General features: G+C 37.8%; 2 protein-coding genes across 4 annotated transcripts in view; one reads left to right on the top strand and one right to left on the bottom strand.

Annotated features, from left to right (window-relative positions):
• Positions 1-1036: 1036 nt before the first annotated feature.
• On the bottom strand, positions 1037-15937 carry cep170ab (centrosomal protein 170Ab). Of its 3 annotated transcripts, none has more exons than XM_059571693.1 (19): positions 15792-15937; positions 13834-13977; positions 11787-11876; positions 11611-11689; positions 11352-11410; positions 10584-10737; positions 10372-10509; positions 9624-10097; positions 7886-8250; positions 7632-7760; positions 7367-7502; positions 5916-7286; positions 5579-5822; positions 5013-5118; positions 4514-4651; positions 4184-4272; positions 3723-3816; positions 2746-2797; positions 1037-1611 (listed from the first exon to the last, which is right to left on the bottom strand). In XM_059571693.1, exons 2-19 carry the CDS (start codon positions 13936-13938, stop codon positions 1373-1375), a joined length of 4062 nt encoding a protein of 1353 aa, XP_059427676.1. In that variant the 5' UTR covers positions 13939-13977; positions 15792-15937; the 3' UTR covers positions 1037-1372. The 3 variants fall into 3 exon arrangements, with proteins under 3 accessions (XP_059427676.1, XP_059427678.1, XP_059427677.1); XM_059571695.1 differs by having other exon boundaries at positions 5043-5118; XM_059571694.1 differs by having other exon boundaries at positions 5916-7283.
• A 1211-nt stretch (positions 15938-17148) lies between these two features.
• LOC132161558 (B-cell lymphoma/leukemia 11A-like) overlaps positions 17149-18117 on the top strand; it is a 33223-nt gene continuing 32254 nt past the window's right edge. The window contains exon 1 of the mRNA XM_059571692.1: positions 17149-17662. Coding sequence (XP_059427675.1) covers positions 17449-17662 — 214 coding nt within the window. The 5' untranslated portion in view covers positions 17149-17448. The remainder of the gene's footprint in view (positions 17663-18117) is intronic.

The raw sequence follows: 18117 nt of genomic DNA, 5'->3' as shown, positions 1-18117 counted from the left end.
CAGATAGTCAACCTCAATGTATAAGGGAATGAATACACTTCAGGTGTATTAAATGTTTGGCAGAAATTGGTTTTAAATATTTGGACTAAAATATGTAAGCTATTGGTTATTGTTTCACTGCTGTGTAAACGGGGTCCGAAAATCTGATCACCAATGGAAAAGAAAAAATGTTAGCAAAATTTTTTATTCAAATGTACACTATAATGTTCAAAAGTTTGAGGTCAGTTAGATATTTTTTATTTGTATTTATTTTCAAGAAATTAACACTCTTACTCAACTGGGATGCATTTAATTGATCAAAAGTGACGGTAAATCTTTTCTTTTAAACTTTCTACTGTATTCATCAAAGAATGCTTAAAAATGTATAACAGTTTCATATAAAATATTAAGCAGCACAACTGCTTTCAACATTAATATAATAAGAATAAGAAATGTTTCTTGAGAATCAAATCCACAAATTCATTTTTTTTCCCGAAGGATCAAGTGACATATATAAGACTAAATTAATGGGTGCTCAAAATTCAGCTTTGCCATCAAAGGAGTAAATTCCATTTTAAAATATTTTACAATAGAAAACAGTTACTTTATATTGATATGTTTTATATATTTTTTTTACTGTATTTTGATCAAATAAATGCAGTCTTAGTGAGCATGCATATTTCAAAAACATTTCAATATTCCGGACCCCAGACTTTTGATTGGTATAGTGCCTATTGGCAATGGGAATTCATTGCATATTTGTGACAGACAGCACAGGTCACTGTGTCACTTGGCTTCTCAAATTAGTTCTGGTGCCTTAATATGAGAAATAGTCCACATATGTGTCTCCACACAGAGTTCGGAAAAAAAAAGAACTCTATGCATCCTAGATAAACTTAAGATGGAAAATTCCCCACTGAGGTAAAAGTTGTCTGACATGTTTTATTTAGTTCATGGTTTGATTTGAATCACATATTTTGTTTCCATCTAACTGGTCAATTTAATGCTTGGAGATTGTTCATTCTGAACCCTTTGAATAAAGAGTTTGGGTTCTCAACGCTTACACATTTCACTTCCTGTTCAACAGTCATGTGCACGGTATCTACCTGGGCACATCTAAAGTACTGCCGATTATTAAGATGGACACACACAATAATTAATGCTTGTGTGTAGTAATTCTGCTATGGGGTGTTACAGTTGATTGATATTTAAAAATATTTTCTTTAATTATTGAAAATACGTTCAAGGATAAATAGAATTTATGAAGCATACCTTTAATTGCAGTGCCATATAGGAAGTTTAATAGCATATCTCACATTATTCACATGAAAGTCCCATTGACCTGGCCTTTGGAAACCAGTGCAGGATGTCAGTGTAAACAGTTCGGAGTAATTTAGCTTTGATCGGCAGTCTTCTGCTCTTTGCTCCTCTGCTGCAGGCCAGGATCTCGTTCTGCGACCTCTGAGTAGGCAGAGGCCAGCGCTGCCGTACTGGTGAATACATCCACAGCCTGGTTGCCAGCTGGACCTTGTGAGCCAGGACTTACTCTGTTCTCAGCCATAAGTGGACTGGTCAGACCCAGACTGCTTAGAGCATCCAGTGTGCCATCAGGGTCCACCATTATATCAATCACTGGGGATTGAGAATTCAAGATAAAGATATTTAGTGAGTATCTTTTATAGTCATTTAAGACAACCAAGGAAAATTAATCATTCAGTCTAATAATACATATACAAACAATAAGCCTTGGATTTATACTCCTTGGAACTTGTTTATAATCGAGACTCTCCATGGAGAACAGTATTCAACAGCTTTTAAATTCAAACCCTTTATATACTCTAGTGTGCATTCATAAATACAGAAAAAAATAAGCACAAAACCTAAAGATTGTATCTTTCCTTCCATGTCCATATGTCTTCATAGTAAATCATGTGTATAAACTCAAATGCTTTTTCTCCAAAAGTGAAAGTAAAAAAAAATAGTTATTACTATTGCAGATTAACTAGCAGTCAACAAACTTGTCTGTACTACATAAGACATTTTTTTTTTTTAGAAATTAGAAATGAATACTTTAGTTTTAAAAAGTGCAACTGTTTAAAATAGAATGATTTCTAAAGGATCATGTGACACTGAAGACTGGAGTAATGGCTACTAAAAATTCAGAAAACAGTTTTTTTCAAATTGTAATAATATTTCACAATATTACGGTTTTTACTGTAATTTTGATCAAATAAATTCAGCCTTGGTGGGCGTAAGAGTCTTCTTAAAAAAAAATCTTACCAACCCCAAACAGTAGATTTTGACAATAGTAATAATAGTTTCTTTCTTTATCTATAAATAAATGTTTTGCACAAAACTTAGTGGTTTGTTAATGATGCCAAATAAAGTTCTCTAAAGGCTGGAAAAAGCTGCATGACTCAGAATCTGAACAGATTTCAGAACACTATGCATCATACACCTGCTGACTTTGTAAATGGTTACAGAGAAAAAACTGGGCAACATTCATAAAAAAGTTGAAGATCACTGACTATAGACTTTCAAGTAAACACTTTTAAATAGAGAAAAAGGTTTATTATAGTCTACCTTTATATATATAGAATGAACAAAAAGCTTGAACAAAAAACAACCTTTTTTTCACATCATATTAGTTCACAATGTTACACTATAACATAAATACCCCAAAAAAAATTTGTTGGGTCTCATGAGGATGTTGCATGGCAGACTTTAAAAGTATGAACAAGAGCAGAAGATCTCAGTACTGCTTACCTAGCAGCTGTCGCTCAACTCTCTTCAGATTCTGGAGTATGGACGAAATCTCCTGAGAGTGATCAAATCAAAATGACTCAATAGAAAACATTCATTGACTGCCAGAACTTAGATATAAGCAAATTAACTTTTTTAAAATTTTAATGAACTTTTGTTATTCTTTATAATGTAGCTGTAGCTTTTCATTTTTGTTTCTTAACACTGACATGATTTTGGTTAAAATCATTGTATAAATATTAGAGCAGTGTAACTGGAGAATGTTCAATTTTATGTTCGGCTGTTGTGGTCATTTGTGCTCCTCCACTGCTTCTTCATTTCAGAAGTTCCAACAGTTCAGTTCAGGCCAGTCTGCATAACAGCGTTAGATTTACTGGCCTGTCACTGAGCAGAGGTGGTGCGCCTCAGGCCTAATCTGAACCGTGACAAACCTGGAGTCAAAAGCTCAGTCTAATTAAACGGAGAGATCCTCAGCTGAAGTGGTGTGATGTATGAACTCTGAAATCTACCAAAACATCAGGACAGCTTCAGCATCAATGTATGAATAATCAATCTGATAAAAAAAAAACAAAAAAAAACATCTGTCTAAGTCTTCAGACCTATACATATATATATATGTGTGTGTGTGTGTGTGTGTGTGTGTGTGTGTGTGTGTGTGTGTATGTATATATTTTGATTCATTTTATTTATTAATATGAATTTGCAACCATGTTACTTACAACACACTTAACCATTAAATTCAGGCAAAATTCGATTTTTTCTTAAATTTTATTCATCGTACCAAAAATGACTTACAATGACTTACTTTTATCTAAAACAACAAACAAGAAAGGTAAGTATATGATACACTTATGTATCCTATAACCTATTTTTCTTTCATTTTTGGGATAATTTAAAACAAATTAAATATTTAATTTGAAATAAATAAATATTTCATTTGATCTCCTCAGTTTGATAATCAGTGGCTTTTGCCTTCTCACCTGATTAGAGGTCTTGAGGAGAGGCACCTCATTCTCTGCCTGCAGTTTACTTTCAATCTCCTCCCACTTTCGGTCCTTTGCTTTAAATAAAATCCTGCATGAACAGTAATAAATCAAAATGTGGCCTTCCAAAAGACCTCCCAGCATCAAAACTCTACATGCTGCACATAACAAAAACATATCATAAGTCAAGGTCAAAGATGCACAAGGATCACTGTCATAAATATTCCCTAAAGACAATTTTAACTTGCACATAAAATGCAAAGAATTCAAATAAAAAGGGTCATTCAGTTGATTACATTTTTTATCAAACAGATTACACAATAATTGATTAAAATTAGGAAAATATATTTTTTTAATTATTGCATAATCTTAAAAAAAAAAAAAAGAATGATAGTAAATTTAAGTTACATTCACAGTTTTAATAAAAACTAAACCCATGCACATTTTCTGGGGTGTACCTGATTTTGTTGGCTGTCTTTTCCACGGCCTGTTTGATTTTTGCTGAGAGCTGGGAGACCGATGCCAACAGCAAACTGTCCAGCACACACTTTGAATACAGAATAAGCAGAGAGTGGCACTTTTGTTATGTTGTCACTGTAGAAATAAGATGCATTAAGAGACAGATGTCAAGATACCGCTTTCTGTTATAACAAAAAATAAACACAGCGGCCTCTTGTGGAACATAAGTGACAAAATAAATTGGAGCTTCCAGTTCCAGTAACAGATATAATCATGATGTTAACCAACAGGGTACAAGCTGCAAGATTTTTGAGATTCAGAAGATTTACCTCCTCTCTGCTCCAGGTCCTGCGGCGGATGGCGCGGGAATCCTGACTGCTGATAGCACCGCGAGATCTTAGTTCCACACCTCTGCCACTGATCTCTGGCGCGCTGCCCAGAACATCCTCAAACACACGGTCCTCAACCTGAGAGAGGCAGCAAGATGATTACACACTGCAGTAATCTTTTGATATTTTTTCTATATAAAAAACGTCAAATAAACATCTGCAAGTCCAGTGTTTAAACAACGTTTGCATGCATTATTGTCCAATCATCCTATATTCTAAAATTAATAGCATTGAATCATGATCTCTTAAACCATCAACATGCCAGCACACATTTAATTAACTACTGAATTAATTCTGTGAACAATGCACAGCATGCAAAACCAAAGTCCTTCGCAGCCTTGTCGATATGTATTGATATAGATCTCTACAGGCGCCAAATAATTAAATGGTCCATATAAATATATAAAAGACTCTGGTAATGATGTTGTTGTATTCTCACTGAAGCTGCAGGAGCAGAGGAAGGACTAACAGAGTCAATCTCTCCGGCAACGTCATGGATCTCACGCGCTAACATGGCCAGATCTTTAGCCAGGTCTTGACTGATTCTGTAACAATCAAAAGAATACTGAAGATTAATGATCTAAATCAATCATTTACTAATCACTTCTTTGTATTATGAGTAAAAGTAGATTTTGCTTGTATTACAAAGATAGTTGATGAGACTTTTTAAGGCATAAGCAGAGATGGAGAGTAGCATCAAAGATGAAGAAACTATTAGTGGTAGTTGGAGAGAAGAGTGCAGAACAGGATCAGGAAAGGACCTGCAGTGCGGCTGCACCATATGTCGGTGTGCTGCCCACAAGGCTACAGATCTGATACAAGCTATTAGTTGGAGTTTTAATTATTGCTATATCACCTCAATAGACAAACATGCATGGCAAACTGCAATATGATATTTTTACACCTCTGTTGGGCATTTTTTTTTTTTATAAACAGGCAGCTGAACAAATCACATTTTAGCTTTATTTTTGAGTAGCTTGCCCAGCACTGGCTGTTAGTTATTACCTGGCGATCTCCTCACTGTGGGCAGTCCAATCTCTCATGTAATCATCCTGTTCTCTGCTAGACTGGTGTCGTAACATGGAGATGCCTCCAGGGCTGGGTGTTGCAGGGGCTGAGCCCCCTAGCTGCGTCACCCGTGGAGCCATTGGACGTGGGTGAGTGTGTTGAGTGGGGTGGCGGTTGGATCCATATTCATCCTCTGAGGTAGAAGCGTATTCAATTGGTACCCGGCGCCACCTTCCACCAGCTATAAGGAAGACGTACAACAGAATAAAATTGTTTAATTGAAACATCATCAGCCAATTATCCTTTCAAGTAAATTTTTACCCAAAAGTCTGACCTGCAGGTGTACTTTGAACATGTGGAGTACCAGGACACTTATCGGCCAGTTTGGAAGCACTGTTAGCTCTTGCTCTGGGGACCGTAACAGAGGAAGAGGCTGCTGTAGAGCGGAGGCCAAGACGCAGTGTGCTTTCCGGGGCAGGGCGTGGGACGATGCCCCTGATCTTGCCTGATGTAGCTTCTGAGTCACTCCGAGCTGAAGGAGAGCCCACTCGTGGCCTCCGTGGCTGGGCAAGCGCTTCAATTCGAGAAAGGGTCCTGCGCCCAGCCGAAGGCCTCGATGCAGAACTGGCAGTAGAGGCCTCTGAAGCAACAGACATGCGATCAACATCAACAAGGTCGGTGTCAGAAGCTTCGCCCAGTCGTGCACGGCGAAGAAGGGAAGCCCGTGTGGGTCTGGGTCGTGGAAGGGTGGTTGGTTTAGAGCTGGTGGGTGCAGGAGTTATAGTCGTCTTTGCTCCTCTGGTTTTGCCACTAGTTTGCTCTCCCTTAGAGCTGGTATTTTGACCCCGACCCTGAGGTCGTTTCACCAAAGCGTCATGGGTTAGAGAAGAGCTCAAGTCATCATCTGTCAGGTCGAGAGACGTCCAAGCCCTGGAACTAGAGGGTTGAGCTTTGCCTTTTCTTTCTGAGGTGCTGGTGTTTTTATTGGTTGTTTCACGGCCTGGACCTCCAGCTGATCTTTTCCTTTGGACTGTCTTACGCCCTCCTTGTCCTCCGGCTTGGCTGAGCGTGCTTGTCGTATCAATATCAGATTCAGGTGATACAGACCCCAGGGAGTAGCTCGGTGGATCAGCAAGGTCTGATAAAGTGGTTTCAAGAAAAGCAGCCACAGCCTCTGAGTCTTTTAGCATGGTGGCAGCATCAATGCCCTCATTGATGACTCCCATTTCCCTGGGCTGGGTTGAGGCACCGGGCCCATCGATGCAAGGTATGAGTTCTAGGGGGACATTTGCACCCGGCCGCTCCACTGTAAAGCTCTCTTGCCTCAGTAGCGGCTTGCCTGTCTTCTCTCCGTCCTCATCTACTTTCTTTCGCCCTCCATCATCTTGTTTCTTCTCGATCTGTCTAGCTTGAGCTCCTGGTTGATTGACTTTACTCTGGATTCTGGGCGGAGTTGGCTTGTTCACTTTGGACCGATCTACGTCTGTGCTAGCTGAGGTCATTCCTGAAACTCTTTGCCCAGTTTTAGAGATTCTATTAAACTGATCTACTTTCTCCTGAAGTTCTAGATCCTGTTTTTCTGATGAAGAGACTTTCTGCCTGGATTGGCTCTGTGTGCTATCAGGAGTTAGTGGATCCATAGCAGAGTCTTCAGAGGGGAGCTTAGGGAGGGTCCTTCTTTTACGTTCAGATGCACTGATATCTGCTGTTGAAAAAAGGTAAATCTGTCAAAATCTAACTGTAATACAAAACCAAAGTGTTTTAGATGTTTAACAGCCCTTAAACCTTTTTCATCTGAGGAAAGCATGGTGGGTTCAGCCCCGGATCCCTCAGGATCGGTCCGAATATGACTTGCAGCTAGACTAGCCCACTGTGAGACCCACCTTGGACCACCTACTACAACCAAGTCATCTGGTAGCACCTTAAAATAAGAATGGACGGTAAATTTGTTGTTCCAAGAAGACCACATAGTGTCTATTGAAACTGAGATTGTCTTTACAGTAGATTTTGTAATGTCTTTAGAAATGTATGCCAGTTATTACTGATATACCTCTTCACCGACATAACCAGCTTGTCTGGTTTCCATTTCGCCAGATCTCGGACAGATGGTTCCTCTATCTCTCTGGTGTTTTGGAAAACGCAGTTTAGTCAGGGCTTGGTTATCCTCCACCCCAAAAACCTAAAACATAGCACTCAGCATAATTATTGCATTTCAGCAACTGACTGCAATTTTCACAAAGATTCCAAGTCTATTACTTTTCAAACATAAAAGAAAACATACTTTCTAAGCTTCTGCAGGTCTACCTTATCAATCATACGCCTGGCTTCTTCCTCCTCAGCATTGCCATTTTCCAGCTCAATGGTGTAGGTCCCTCTATCACTTTGGTCATCTATATGTCCCCTATTTGGAGTCTCTTGAGACCCAGTGCTTTGCTCTCTGGGCACGTTTACTTTTTGTGGGGAAGAACGGTGAGCTCTTTTGCCAACTTCACCCCCTACTGGTGCCATCTTTTTAGCTGCAGACGATGGTTTGTGCTGGAAGAGATCTTCCCTCCCACAGAAAGGCCCTTCTGTCCTCTGCACGCCCTGCCTTCCTTGGTAAAGATCCTGCAGGAATGCCCTCCGGCTATTCTCTGAGTCACTCTGTGTGCCATCCTCATGTTTACTACCTGAAAAAGAGGGAGAGAAACATACATGAAAGATGGCCGAAATGCTTGTGACACATCGCTTGTGACTGCATCCAATGGCATTTCGTCTTTCATAGGTCAAAGATATTCTACTAATTTTTTGTCAGCATCTATTCATTTATTCAAAAAAACTCATACAAGAAACTATTCCTAATTTCTGAACAAAAATGTATTTAGCTTTATAAAGGGTGCCATTTAGTAAAAAAAATTAAAGTGCCACAACTGTCCTGATATTGATAATGAATGTTTAATTCAAAAATATGAAATGAATAAAAACTAGTAAGTTGTTTTTATTATTTCTTAAGGAAAACAAAACTGTTAGACTACTAACTACTGTACAGAGGACACATGCAGACCTTTGTGTTTTTTTATTAGTCACAATCTCTTAAAATATACTGTTAAAAAATCTGTGATATTTACGATAAAACTGCGGCAGCTGTGGTTGACAGAACTTTACTATAAAAAACACACTTAAAATCACAGTAAAAAAAACCCAACAGTATTTAATTTACTGATAATGTTAATATACCAATGTACTGAAGAACTAAAACCTGATTTGTACAATTATAATACACTGTCAGCCACCAAAAGAAGGCAATGATGAAAAAGTCACATGACAAATCAAAGATCATAACAAAGCAGCTCTTTTACAATCTGAGAAGGGAAATATTTATATATAAAAGGTGCACAGTGTCATTCACACAAATACTAAACTCCATCATGGTAACACGATAGTTACTGAAATAATGCAATAAACATGCATTTAACAACATTAGATGTAAGACAAAACCCTAATGTACACAGCTGATAAGAAAAAACTAAGAGGAAACATCAAATATTGAGTGTCATGCAGGAAATTGTGGGAATGTCAGTTTATGGTTTTTAACTGTAAATTATACAATGACTTGTTATTTTTCTCTTCTAAAAAACTTTACATTAAAATTGAATGTAATTACAGTTATTCACTACAGAAACAATGTTAACCAATTAAAAGTTTTTTACCGTAGCATTTTAACATTGTTTAACTGTTAATATCATTATAATTGTTTACAGTGTATCAGATAATATTTAATAAAAAAAATTAAAATAAAAAAATTGTAATGACATGGCAAGGTTATTTTCAGTTGTAAAATCTCTTGTGGTGAAACTCATCAGACAAGGTAATGATGTTTATGTATTAAATTAATATCATGTATTATATTATACATTATGTTACGTATTACATATAAAATTCATCATATTTTGTTTTCTTGAAATACATGTTTTTAAACATCTAGACACATTTATTATTCATTTCTGACCCTTATACACAGCATCATACAAATAGACAGTAAATCATCACTACCTCACCTTACCTTTAAGACTTCTCAGCTGAACCGGCACATCACTCTTCACGCTGTCTCCATCCTCCTCAGCAACAGATTCAGAGTGAGCTAATGGCAGCTCATTTTGTGCCAGCCAGTCTGCCACCTTTACCTCCGCTGCCACCATGGCAGCCTGCAAGGCACTCAGCTCCTCCCCTGCCCCCCTTTTCGGCCACTGTCGATGGTCTTGAGATCCCTTTGAATTTTGCTCTTTGCCCTTCCCCGAAGCCCCTGTGTCAAACTCTATAGTGAAGGAGGCATGTCCATGTGCTCCGCCCTCCGACGCAGGGATTGTGGAAGCTGAGGCAACTGCCTCTAAACTAGTAGGGAGGCTTCCGCCTGTGTCTCCACCTACTGGAGGAGTCTCCTTACAGGGGATCTCAAAGTAGCTTGGTTCCTGGGTCCCTAAATTCTGCGTTGTAGATCCTGGCCCTACCTGAGGATTTGCTGCAGTGTCCTTACGGCCTGCATGATTGCATAGTAAAATTTAATTCAGGAAACCTGACCAAATGAACTTGACAACAATGTGCACTCTAGGAAAAAAGGTACAGCTGCTGTCAATGGTCCAGTACCTTTTCAAAAGATGCACCTTTGTGCCATATGTACCCCTAAAAGGTGCATATTTTTGATATTTTATGAGCTATAATTTATATTTATATTAATAGATTTATATTAATAGCTTTTGAAAGGGTACCACCCCAGTGTCAGCTTTTGTCCCTTATTTGAGAGTGTATCTTACCTGCTTCACATCTAGCTTGTTTTTGCTCAGAGGCCTTTGCATCGTGCTTCCCAGAATTTTCATCATCTGCGTCCCCGTCACCCCACCAAGAAGGCTGTCCATAAAGAGGGGTTCCTCTGTGGAGCACAGCTAGGTCTCCTGTTCAAAATTTGAGATACTTTGAGCTATGTGTAACTTTTTGTAAACTCACATACAAGCCATCTTCTACTCACCTGACACTTTCTCTTCTGGTTTTGTTGGTGGTTCTGAAGGTCTAGCCTCAGGATCTTTTCCTCCCTCTGCCCCTTTGACCTCTGGGCTTTTAGTGGTTTCTCCTGATGGTGAAGGCTTCTTGGTTAGCTGAAGCTGACTGGTGTACTTTTTGTGCTGTCCATGAAGGTGAAAGTAAGAAGGTCCAGACATATATCATATAGAATATTAGATACTGTCCTATAGGCCTGACTCATATTAATCACATACTGACAGAGATTATATCAAGCCGGTAAAATATCAATTATATTATCAAATCAATTTTAGATTTTTTTAAATGAATTTTATATGCTCACCAAGGCTGCATTTATTTGATAATATACAGTAAAAGCATTAATATTGTGAAATATTATTACAATTACAATTTAATATATTTTAAAATGTGATTTATTCTTTTGATGGCAAAGATTTTGATGCTCCAGTCTTCAGTGTTACATGATCCTTCAGAAATCATTTTATAATGCTGATTTGATGCTCAAAAAAAAACAAATAAATTTTGAAAATAGTTGTGCTGGTTAATATTTTTATGGAAACTGTGCTACATTTTTTTTTATGATTTTTTTTATAAATTGAAAATTACACACATACAAGCATTTATTTAAAATAAAAGTATTTTGAATATTATAAATGTCTTAATGTCACTTTGATTCAGTTTAATGCATCCTTGCAGAATATAAACTTCTTAAACCCCAAACTTTTTGAATGCTTCTGTATTGCTGCGTTTTTATTACCTTCAGTGCTTCCTCTGCGACATGTAACTCTCCTCGCACAACGGTGAATAGGTTGGTATGTAAGATGGGTTAAGGAGAAAACAATATTTAAACAGTATATAGAAATGCAAATGCATCAATAGAATTGGTCCAATCATTATTACATAGCCAGTATGTTATATATGTTATATGTTATATTGTGGTTGCATAAACCAACTAAATTGTAACAAATCAAACCAAACAATCAAAATGTGATTTATTTTGCACATGGAAAGGATATCATAGCCAAACCGTAGCTTGTCACCCATGTTCAAAGTAATATACTGCTGTTCCTGTATACGTACATCATTAACAAATGTCTACAGAAGAGAAAAGGAGGTCAGCTTTCACCATATGCTTTCCATCATGCCAGCGAAGACAAAATTAATATCTAGTATGAATAGACACGTTTCTCACCCCATTCAAGCTACCCAGGTCTTTAACTTTATGTTCATCCGTAGCTACTTCATAATTGATGACAGCGTGCTGCTTGTCTACACTACGAGACTGGAATTTAAAGAAAAGATAACACATTATGAGAATAAATAATACGCCATACTGTATAACAGATTAGTGGATGCTGGTTGTAGGGGAAGGTGGGCCAGAGGAAATTATGTTCGAACTCTGAGCAAATATCTTTTTTTTTTTCTTTCTTTTCAAATAAATTAAACGTGCAGTATGGAATTTTTGGCCACCAGGGGTCACTCAATCAAAATAATAACATGAGACGTACTTTGATGACGTCGGAAGAGAGCGTAGGCTCATGGGAGTTGTTGTTCATTGGAATACGCGCTCTGTCGCTCCCCACATTCCTCACTCATTTTAACTGAGGCCGGCGTCTCAGCTGCGTGGCGTGTCAGTTTTTAATTCGGCTCCCATGTTAATAGGTTAGAGCTTGCAGACTGCCTGCGTGAGACGCGTGTCTCAGGCGCGGCTCGAGCCGTGCGGAAAACGTGTGCATGCTAGAAATAGAACCGACGCCTATTTTTCACGCGACACGCTCGCGTGTTGGAAGCGTTTTCAGGCAAAATATAATAGGAAAATATGTTTATATGTAATTTTGTACACAAATACATATTAATTCATGACATTTTGATGTTTGAAAGTCTATAGGTTGACATAAATTCAGATACAAATGTAATTTAAAAAATAAATAAATAATTATCGATTTTCAAATATTGCACCTGTCAAACATAAGTCTATTTTGCCGTCAATACTGTTGACGGTGTCCTTTATCAGTAGGCTTTATATTTATGTTCAACATGAAGTATAGATATTGTTGTCGTGAAGACAAGAGCCTGGTCTGTCAGCGGTCTCCCTCTATTTCACCTACAGCAGCAGCAGCGCGCCACGCTTCTGGCACGCAGCAGAGACGCCACGCAGCCAGTGTGTCACCGGCCTTAGTATTTTGACAATCACGTATTTTCGAACGGAGAGATATATGAATTATCAGACCCCTATCAAATCAATATTCCATCTAGCTAGTAGTAATATATGTATAAAACACAATATATGTTAAAAAAAGCTACTTTATCCAGCTAGATATAGAACACATGTAGATTTACATTATACTCTACATGAGAGCTAGTCCGTCTGCGTTTTACACAAGACATCATCGTTTCACAAAATATATGGATAGATATAACGTTAGTTAGCTGAATGGATGCATACATGTTTTTTTTATTAGAATGCAAGCATCTCTCTGTAGTTTCAGCTTGTCACGAAGCTCTCTCTATCTTGGAAATGCAACTCCAATATTTACCCGTGTCTCGTTTCTTCTTCGTCCCAAAACCTTCTCAGGTCATTTATTTCACCCGTACGTTTGTGCTTCATAGAACGTGCAGGCAAAGCATAATCATGATCCATAACTAAGTTATTGATTGAGGTATAAATATAAAATATAATAGTCTCGATAAAGGCTAGCTACTACTTTTTCTTCTTCGTCTCGTCTTTGCTTCTGTTCACCTTTGTATTTGGCGGTTCCGCAGGAAGTTAGATAAACTAGAGGGGTCAAAGTTTATATGACGCCATAGACGGGCGACAAAACGGAAATAAAGAAACGTGCCGTGTCTTCTAATTAAACTATAATTTTCTCCGGATTTTAAAGTTCGTGGAAACTGTCGGGATAATGTAAGTACACAACAAAAAAAATATATATAACATAGATATAGTGATATCTGCTATTTTATTTTTGCTATTTTAATTACATATTGCGCCTTTAAAGAAAAATTGTTTTGGTAACAAGATTGATTGGCAGTGCGTGGACTTTTCATGGTTTGTTAATTTTATGTTAGATAATGTTATATGTTAGACAAAAACAAAAGACATGGGTGACACCAAAGTGTACCATGTTTGTGGAAAGTGCCATATACAGCATGCACAGTTATGGATCCAGGGAAAACTAACTTGAAGGGACAATGACATGATTCTCCTGTTAGTGTATGAGTAACAGTGATCATGTTACCTGTAGCATAAGCTCACAGTCATCCCGTCCCACGAAGATCATTTCCCGGGGAAGGCGATGCCTTGTTCCCCCGCCACTCACCAAGAACCAGGATGTCAAACTCATCTTGACTTAACCAGGCCTCCTCTTTTCCTCCTGTTACCTCTAGATCATTCAGTTGAGAGGACATAGAATAACCGTTGCCAACATTGACCAGTAAACAAGACAAGCTCAACTCAACTTGCATTAGATGAATATACTGTAGAGGAAATAAAGTATTGTATCTATTGTACAACACCAACACCATCAACACATGAGCCTAGTCTTAACTACATATAAGACAATAATGGAGCCATACAGCTTAGCAGGAGCAATACTTTTCTTAGATTTGTTTGATTTAAAGAGTACGTGAGGCTAAATACACCCTGTGGAAGTGAATTCCTTCATTCCTGAAAAAATTTGATAATTTATTGCCCAGCACCAGACAAGCAGCTGACTCCTCTAACAACTTAAACAATGTACCTCTCTCTTCTTTAAGGCTTTCAATATTTTTAGCAATTGTAAATGTGCCTTTCAACCAGTGAAGCCGAACGAAGAGAATCTAAAATTAGTGGTGCTTTCCTAAACCTATACCAATAATAAAGTGCTTAGTAACAAAACCGTACCGAGAATCATTTTCCCAAACAATATTTCTGCAATCACATCGCCTGTTGTTGTTAATCTAGAACCAAAAGGCCTCATTCGTGATATCCTTTTTGTGAACTTTTGAAGCAGTTCACCAAATGGAGCTGAATCATTTGAATCAGTGGCTGGCGAAAATTCGGACACTTTACTCATGCACTGAATCGTTTCGAACACTTTGTCATTTCTGTTTTTAGATACTTTCAGTACACAGAGAACAAAAGAGAGCTGTTTTATGTGGATTGGCTATATAGCCTACCTATAATCGATTAAAACAAAGTGCAAAAACATCCTCTTTGCTTGAGATGAACTCAAGATCTTTGTGGCTTGTGAACGACTATGTAGCCTACTAAATGACATATCTAAGTATTATAGCAAACAAAAATTAAAATGAAATTACAATTGTTTAATCCCACCTGGTAGTAGCCTAGCATACAATCTGCCTGATTGAATGTTTGCTTGAAAAAAAGTTGGGAATGGAACTTGTGATGAAATTGCAGTTTAATTAGCCTACTTTACCACAAAATTCTAATTCAACTTCCTGTTGGATGAGGCCAGTTTGTTTTAATTCCAAAATTATGTTTTGAAAGGGCCACCAATACTCCGGGCTGCATGACCGGGACACTGCATAGTGAAAAGTGATATGCCCCAATATGACTGTAGCAATCCATAAGAGACATAATGGAGCATTTTCATTCTCATTTCTGTAATGCGAAAAAACTATCATTTCTAGAATGCCTAAATAAATATAAATAGACCTACATATAACATAAAAAGCTTCGTACGCCTGATTTTCTTTTTTGGAAACTAGCGTGGTTTCATCATCATCATCATCATCCTCTAAAGAAGCAGCGCAACATTCTCGTGTGAGCGGAGCGTCGGTCTCCGCCTCCGCCTTCAAGCATTGGCCTTGTTCTGCACCGGTAATGACAAATCTGATGTTAGACAGTCGCTCAATACACCTAGCGCATATTTTAATATAGCCTACGCTTCTCATAACGATGCGCTTTTATTTACACTGTAACGCTAGTGAAGAGAAGTGGCCCACGCCTTATGTAGGCTATATCGACGCATGTAACGTTATAGGCCTACATGTTTTTAAATACGCGTGCTGCTTTTTTCATCACTCATCAGACGCCTTTAGAGACCTCCATCCGTAATAGGCCGAATCTGTCGCCTCTAGAACACATGACAGCCAATTACTCAATTCCATCATGCAAAATATTTGCTCTTAAAATTAAAACCGTATATGTTCGTTAAAATTGTGGTTAGTGTATTAAACACGTTGCATCACTTACCTAATAAATCCTAATGTGTTTATTCAATGAATGACATCCGTCTGCTCTGTGCGCGGAGCAGCGCTGCTCTGCCCATCCCAGTCTGAGGTGCAGCTGCGCGTCTTGACGCACGGTGGCGCAGCGGTGTCAAGAAACAACGAGATGACAGGCGCTCCTTGTGGTCAGCATGGATGATTTTAATGGTTGTGCTCACTTGTTTGCCAGTATTTAGACAATAAATTTATGCAGAATTATAGACGGAAGTCTGCTATAAGCAACTTTTTTTCAGAAAAAATTTGTCAAAAATTTGTCAATGTATTACAAACAAGACCTAGAGACTTAAATAACAACGTATACAATTAGATATGTTCAATTAAACAAATGCAACACGTTTATAAATGAAAAAAAAAAAAAACAGGGAGCGACAGCGTGGTATTTTCTACTAATTGTAATAAACACATCACAACAGCACGGATTCAACAACAACATAATTAACCATAAAAAAATAATAGTAATAATAAAAAAAAGGTTTCCTGGGTATGTTTAGATGGTTTTACTGTTTATAGACTAGGTTATGCCGATTCTTCAGCTATTAGCTATTAATGAATTACAATACTTTAATACTTTTTTATTAGTTCACCGAACACTAGATGGCGAAGTTGTACGTGACACTTGGGTTGATTTCCCAAAATGTCAACAATAAACCCTTTATCCTTACCATCAAACAAGATTTTTTATTCATTTCTATTTCTTTGACACTCTATTGTTTAAAAATTAAGTTTGTATTTTCTTGTAAATATCATATTTTTGATTACATTCTTTTACTTTGTAAAATATTAAATTTATCATTTATCATCACTTCATCTGGCCTCTTTCATACAGTATGCAACGCCTGATTTAATAAAGGTTTCTAATGATCCAAAACACGATATAAAGGCTTCTGTTTAAATGATTTAAGTTACATTTTGTGGCTAAAATATAGCTGTGCCTATATGGACTGAAGAGTAAATGAAAAGCAACCAACAAGTGTCTAACATGACTGCTAGAACAATGCCAAGAAGTTTGCAAAACAGCAAGAACAGAGAGATTTGTTAAGGATAAGGCATACTACCCCCAAATGTTGAACATAGTAATAAATAAGGAATAAATAAGTGTTCTCATTCACTTATAAGCATGCAGCGCTATAACCATGATCATATACATCTGCAAAAGTTAGCAGCAAATATACATTTCTAACATGTGACATATATTATTCATTAAAAATTGCAATGTTTTACATTATTAACAAAAAAAAGTGAATTTTATTTGAAGAAAACCACTAAAATACAAAAGAGTCATTATGACCCCCTTTATCCTTCATGCATTTATTCTTTTGGTTCTATTCTAAACAGACACCCGTATCTCTCTCTCTCTCTCTCTCTCTCGCTCTCTCTGCCCATTGGCTGCTGGGGTCTATGGTTCACATGCAGCCCATCATTGGTGTTTATGAGTCTCACCCCCTCCCACTCGCAGCCGTCTTCCTCTTGCCTGTGTTTAGCAGATCCATGTCCATCATCTACCTCTGTACGGTCAAGTTCGCTGGCACGTCACGTCCGCACTTGAACTTGCAGCAGCTCAGGGGGCTTCGGTTACTTTCCATTCCTGTCTTGAGTTCTTCTCCAAGAAGCCATGAAGCCCAATGCAAGCGTCTTGTCACTACACGCGCGCCTTCTGTACTATTCTCTATAATTCATGTGGGATAGGCCTACCAGATGCATCGCTTAAGAAGATTTTTACTCTGGACTCTCTGAAGACTCTGGCGCTTCCCAATGTGAGCCCAGCTGACACCGTGTCCAACATGTCTCGCCGCAAGCAGGGCAAACCCCAGCACTTAAGCAAACGGGAGTTTTCGCGTAAGTTCACGGGGAGTTCTTTTTCTTTCCTGATAGCTCAAAATGCATTTCATATAAATAAGTTTTTTATGGAGTTCACGAAGATGCGTCTCTTAAGATAGAACGAAGCGCGTTTTGCTATTGAGTTGCGCTTCTCAATGATTCGCAACGCGAGAAGGTTGATTATGCATTTGTGTGCATACATGTGTTTGTATGGAGTAAACTAAGCGTCATTTGTTAGCATTGAAATCATTTTACAAGGAAAATTCTGCTCTGAGTTCACTTTCCCTTAAGATTTTTTAACAAGCGTATACTAGAGCTTTACTTGGGCTTTAATGTTAGGCTTTAAATTAATTGTTACATTTGTTCTGTAGGATATGTGTATCACTATCGTGTGATGTTTCTTTTCAATAACAACAAGCGCATTAATGCTGATTTAAGAAAGTGTTTTTTTTTTCTTTTCAACTTCCTCCTTC

Source organism: Carassius carassius, chromosome 17, assembly GCF_963082965.1.
Source record: "Carassius carassius chromosome 17, fCarCar2.1, whole genome shotgun sequence".
Taxonomy (NCBI): Eukaryota; Metazoa; Chordata; class Actinopteri; order Cypriniformes; family Cyprinidae; genus Carassius; species Carassius carassius.
The sequence above is the reverse complement of the archived record's forward strand: the minus strand, read 5'-3'. Positions and strand labels throughout refer to the sequence as shown.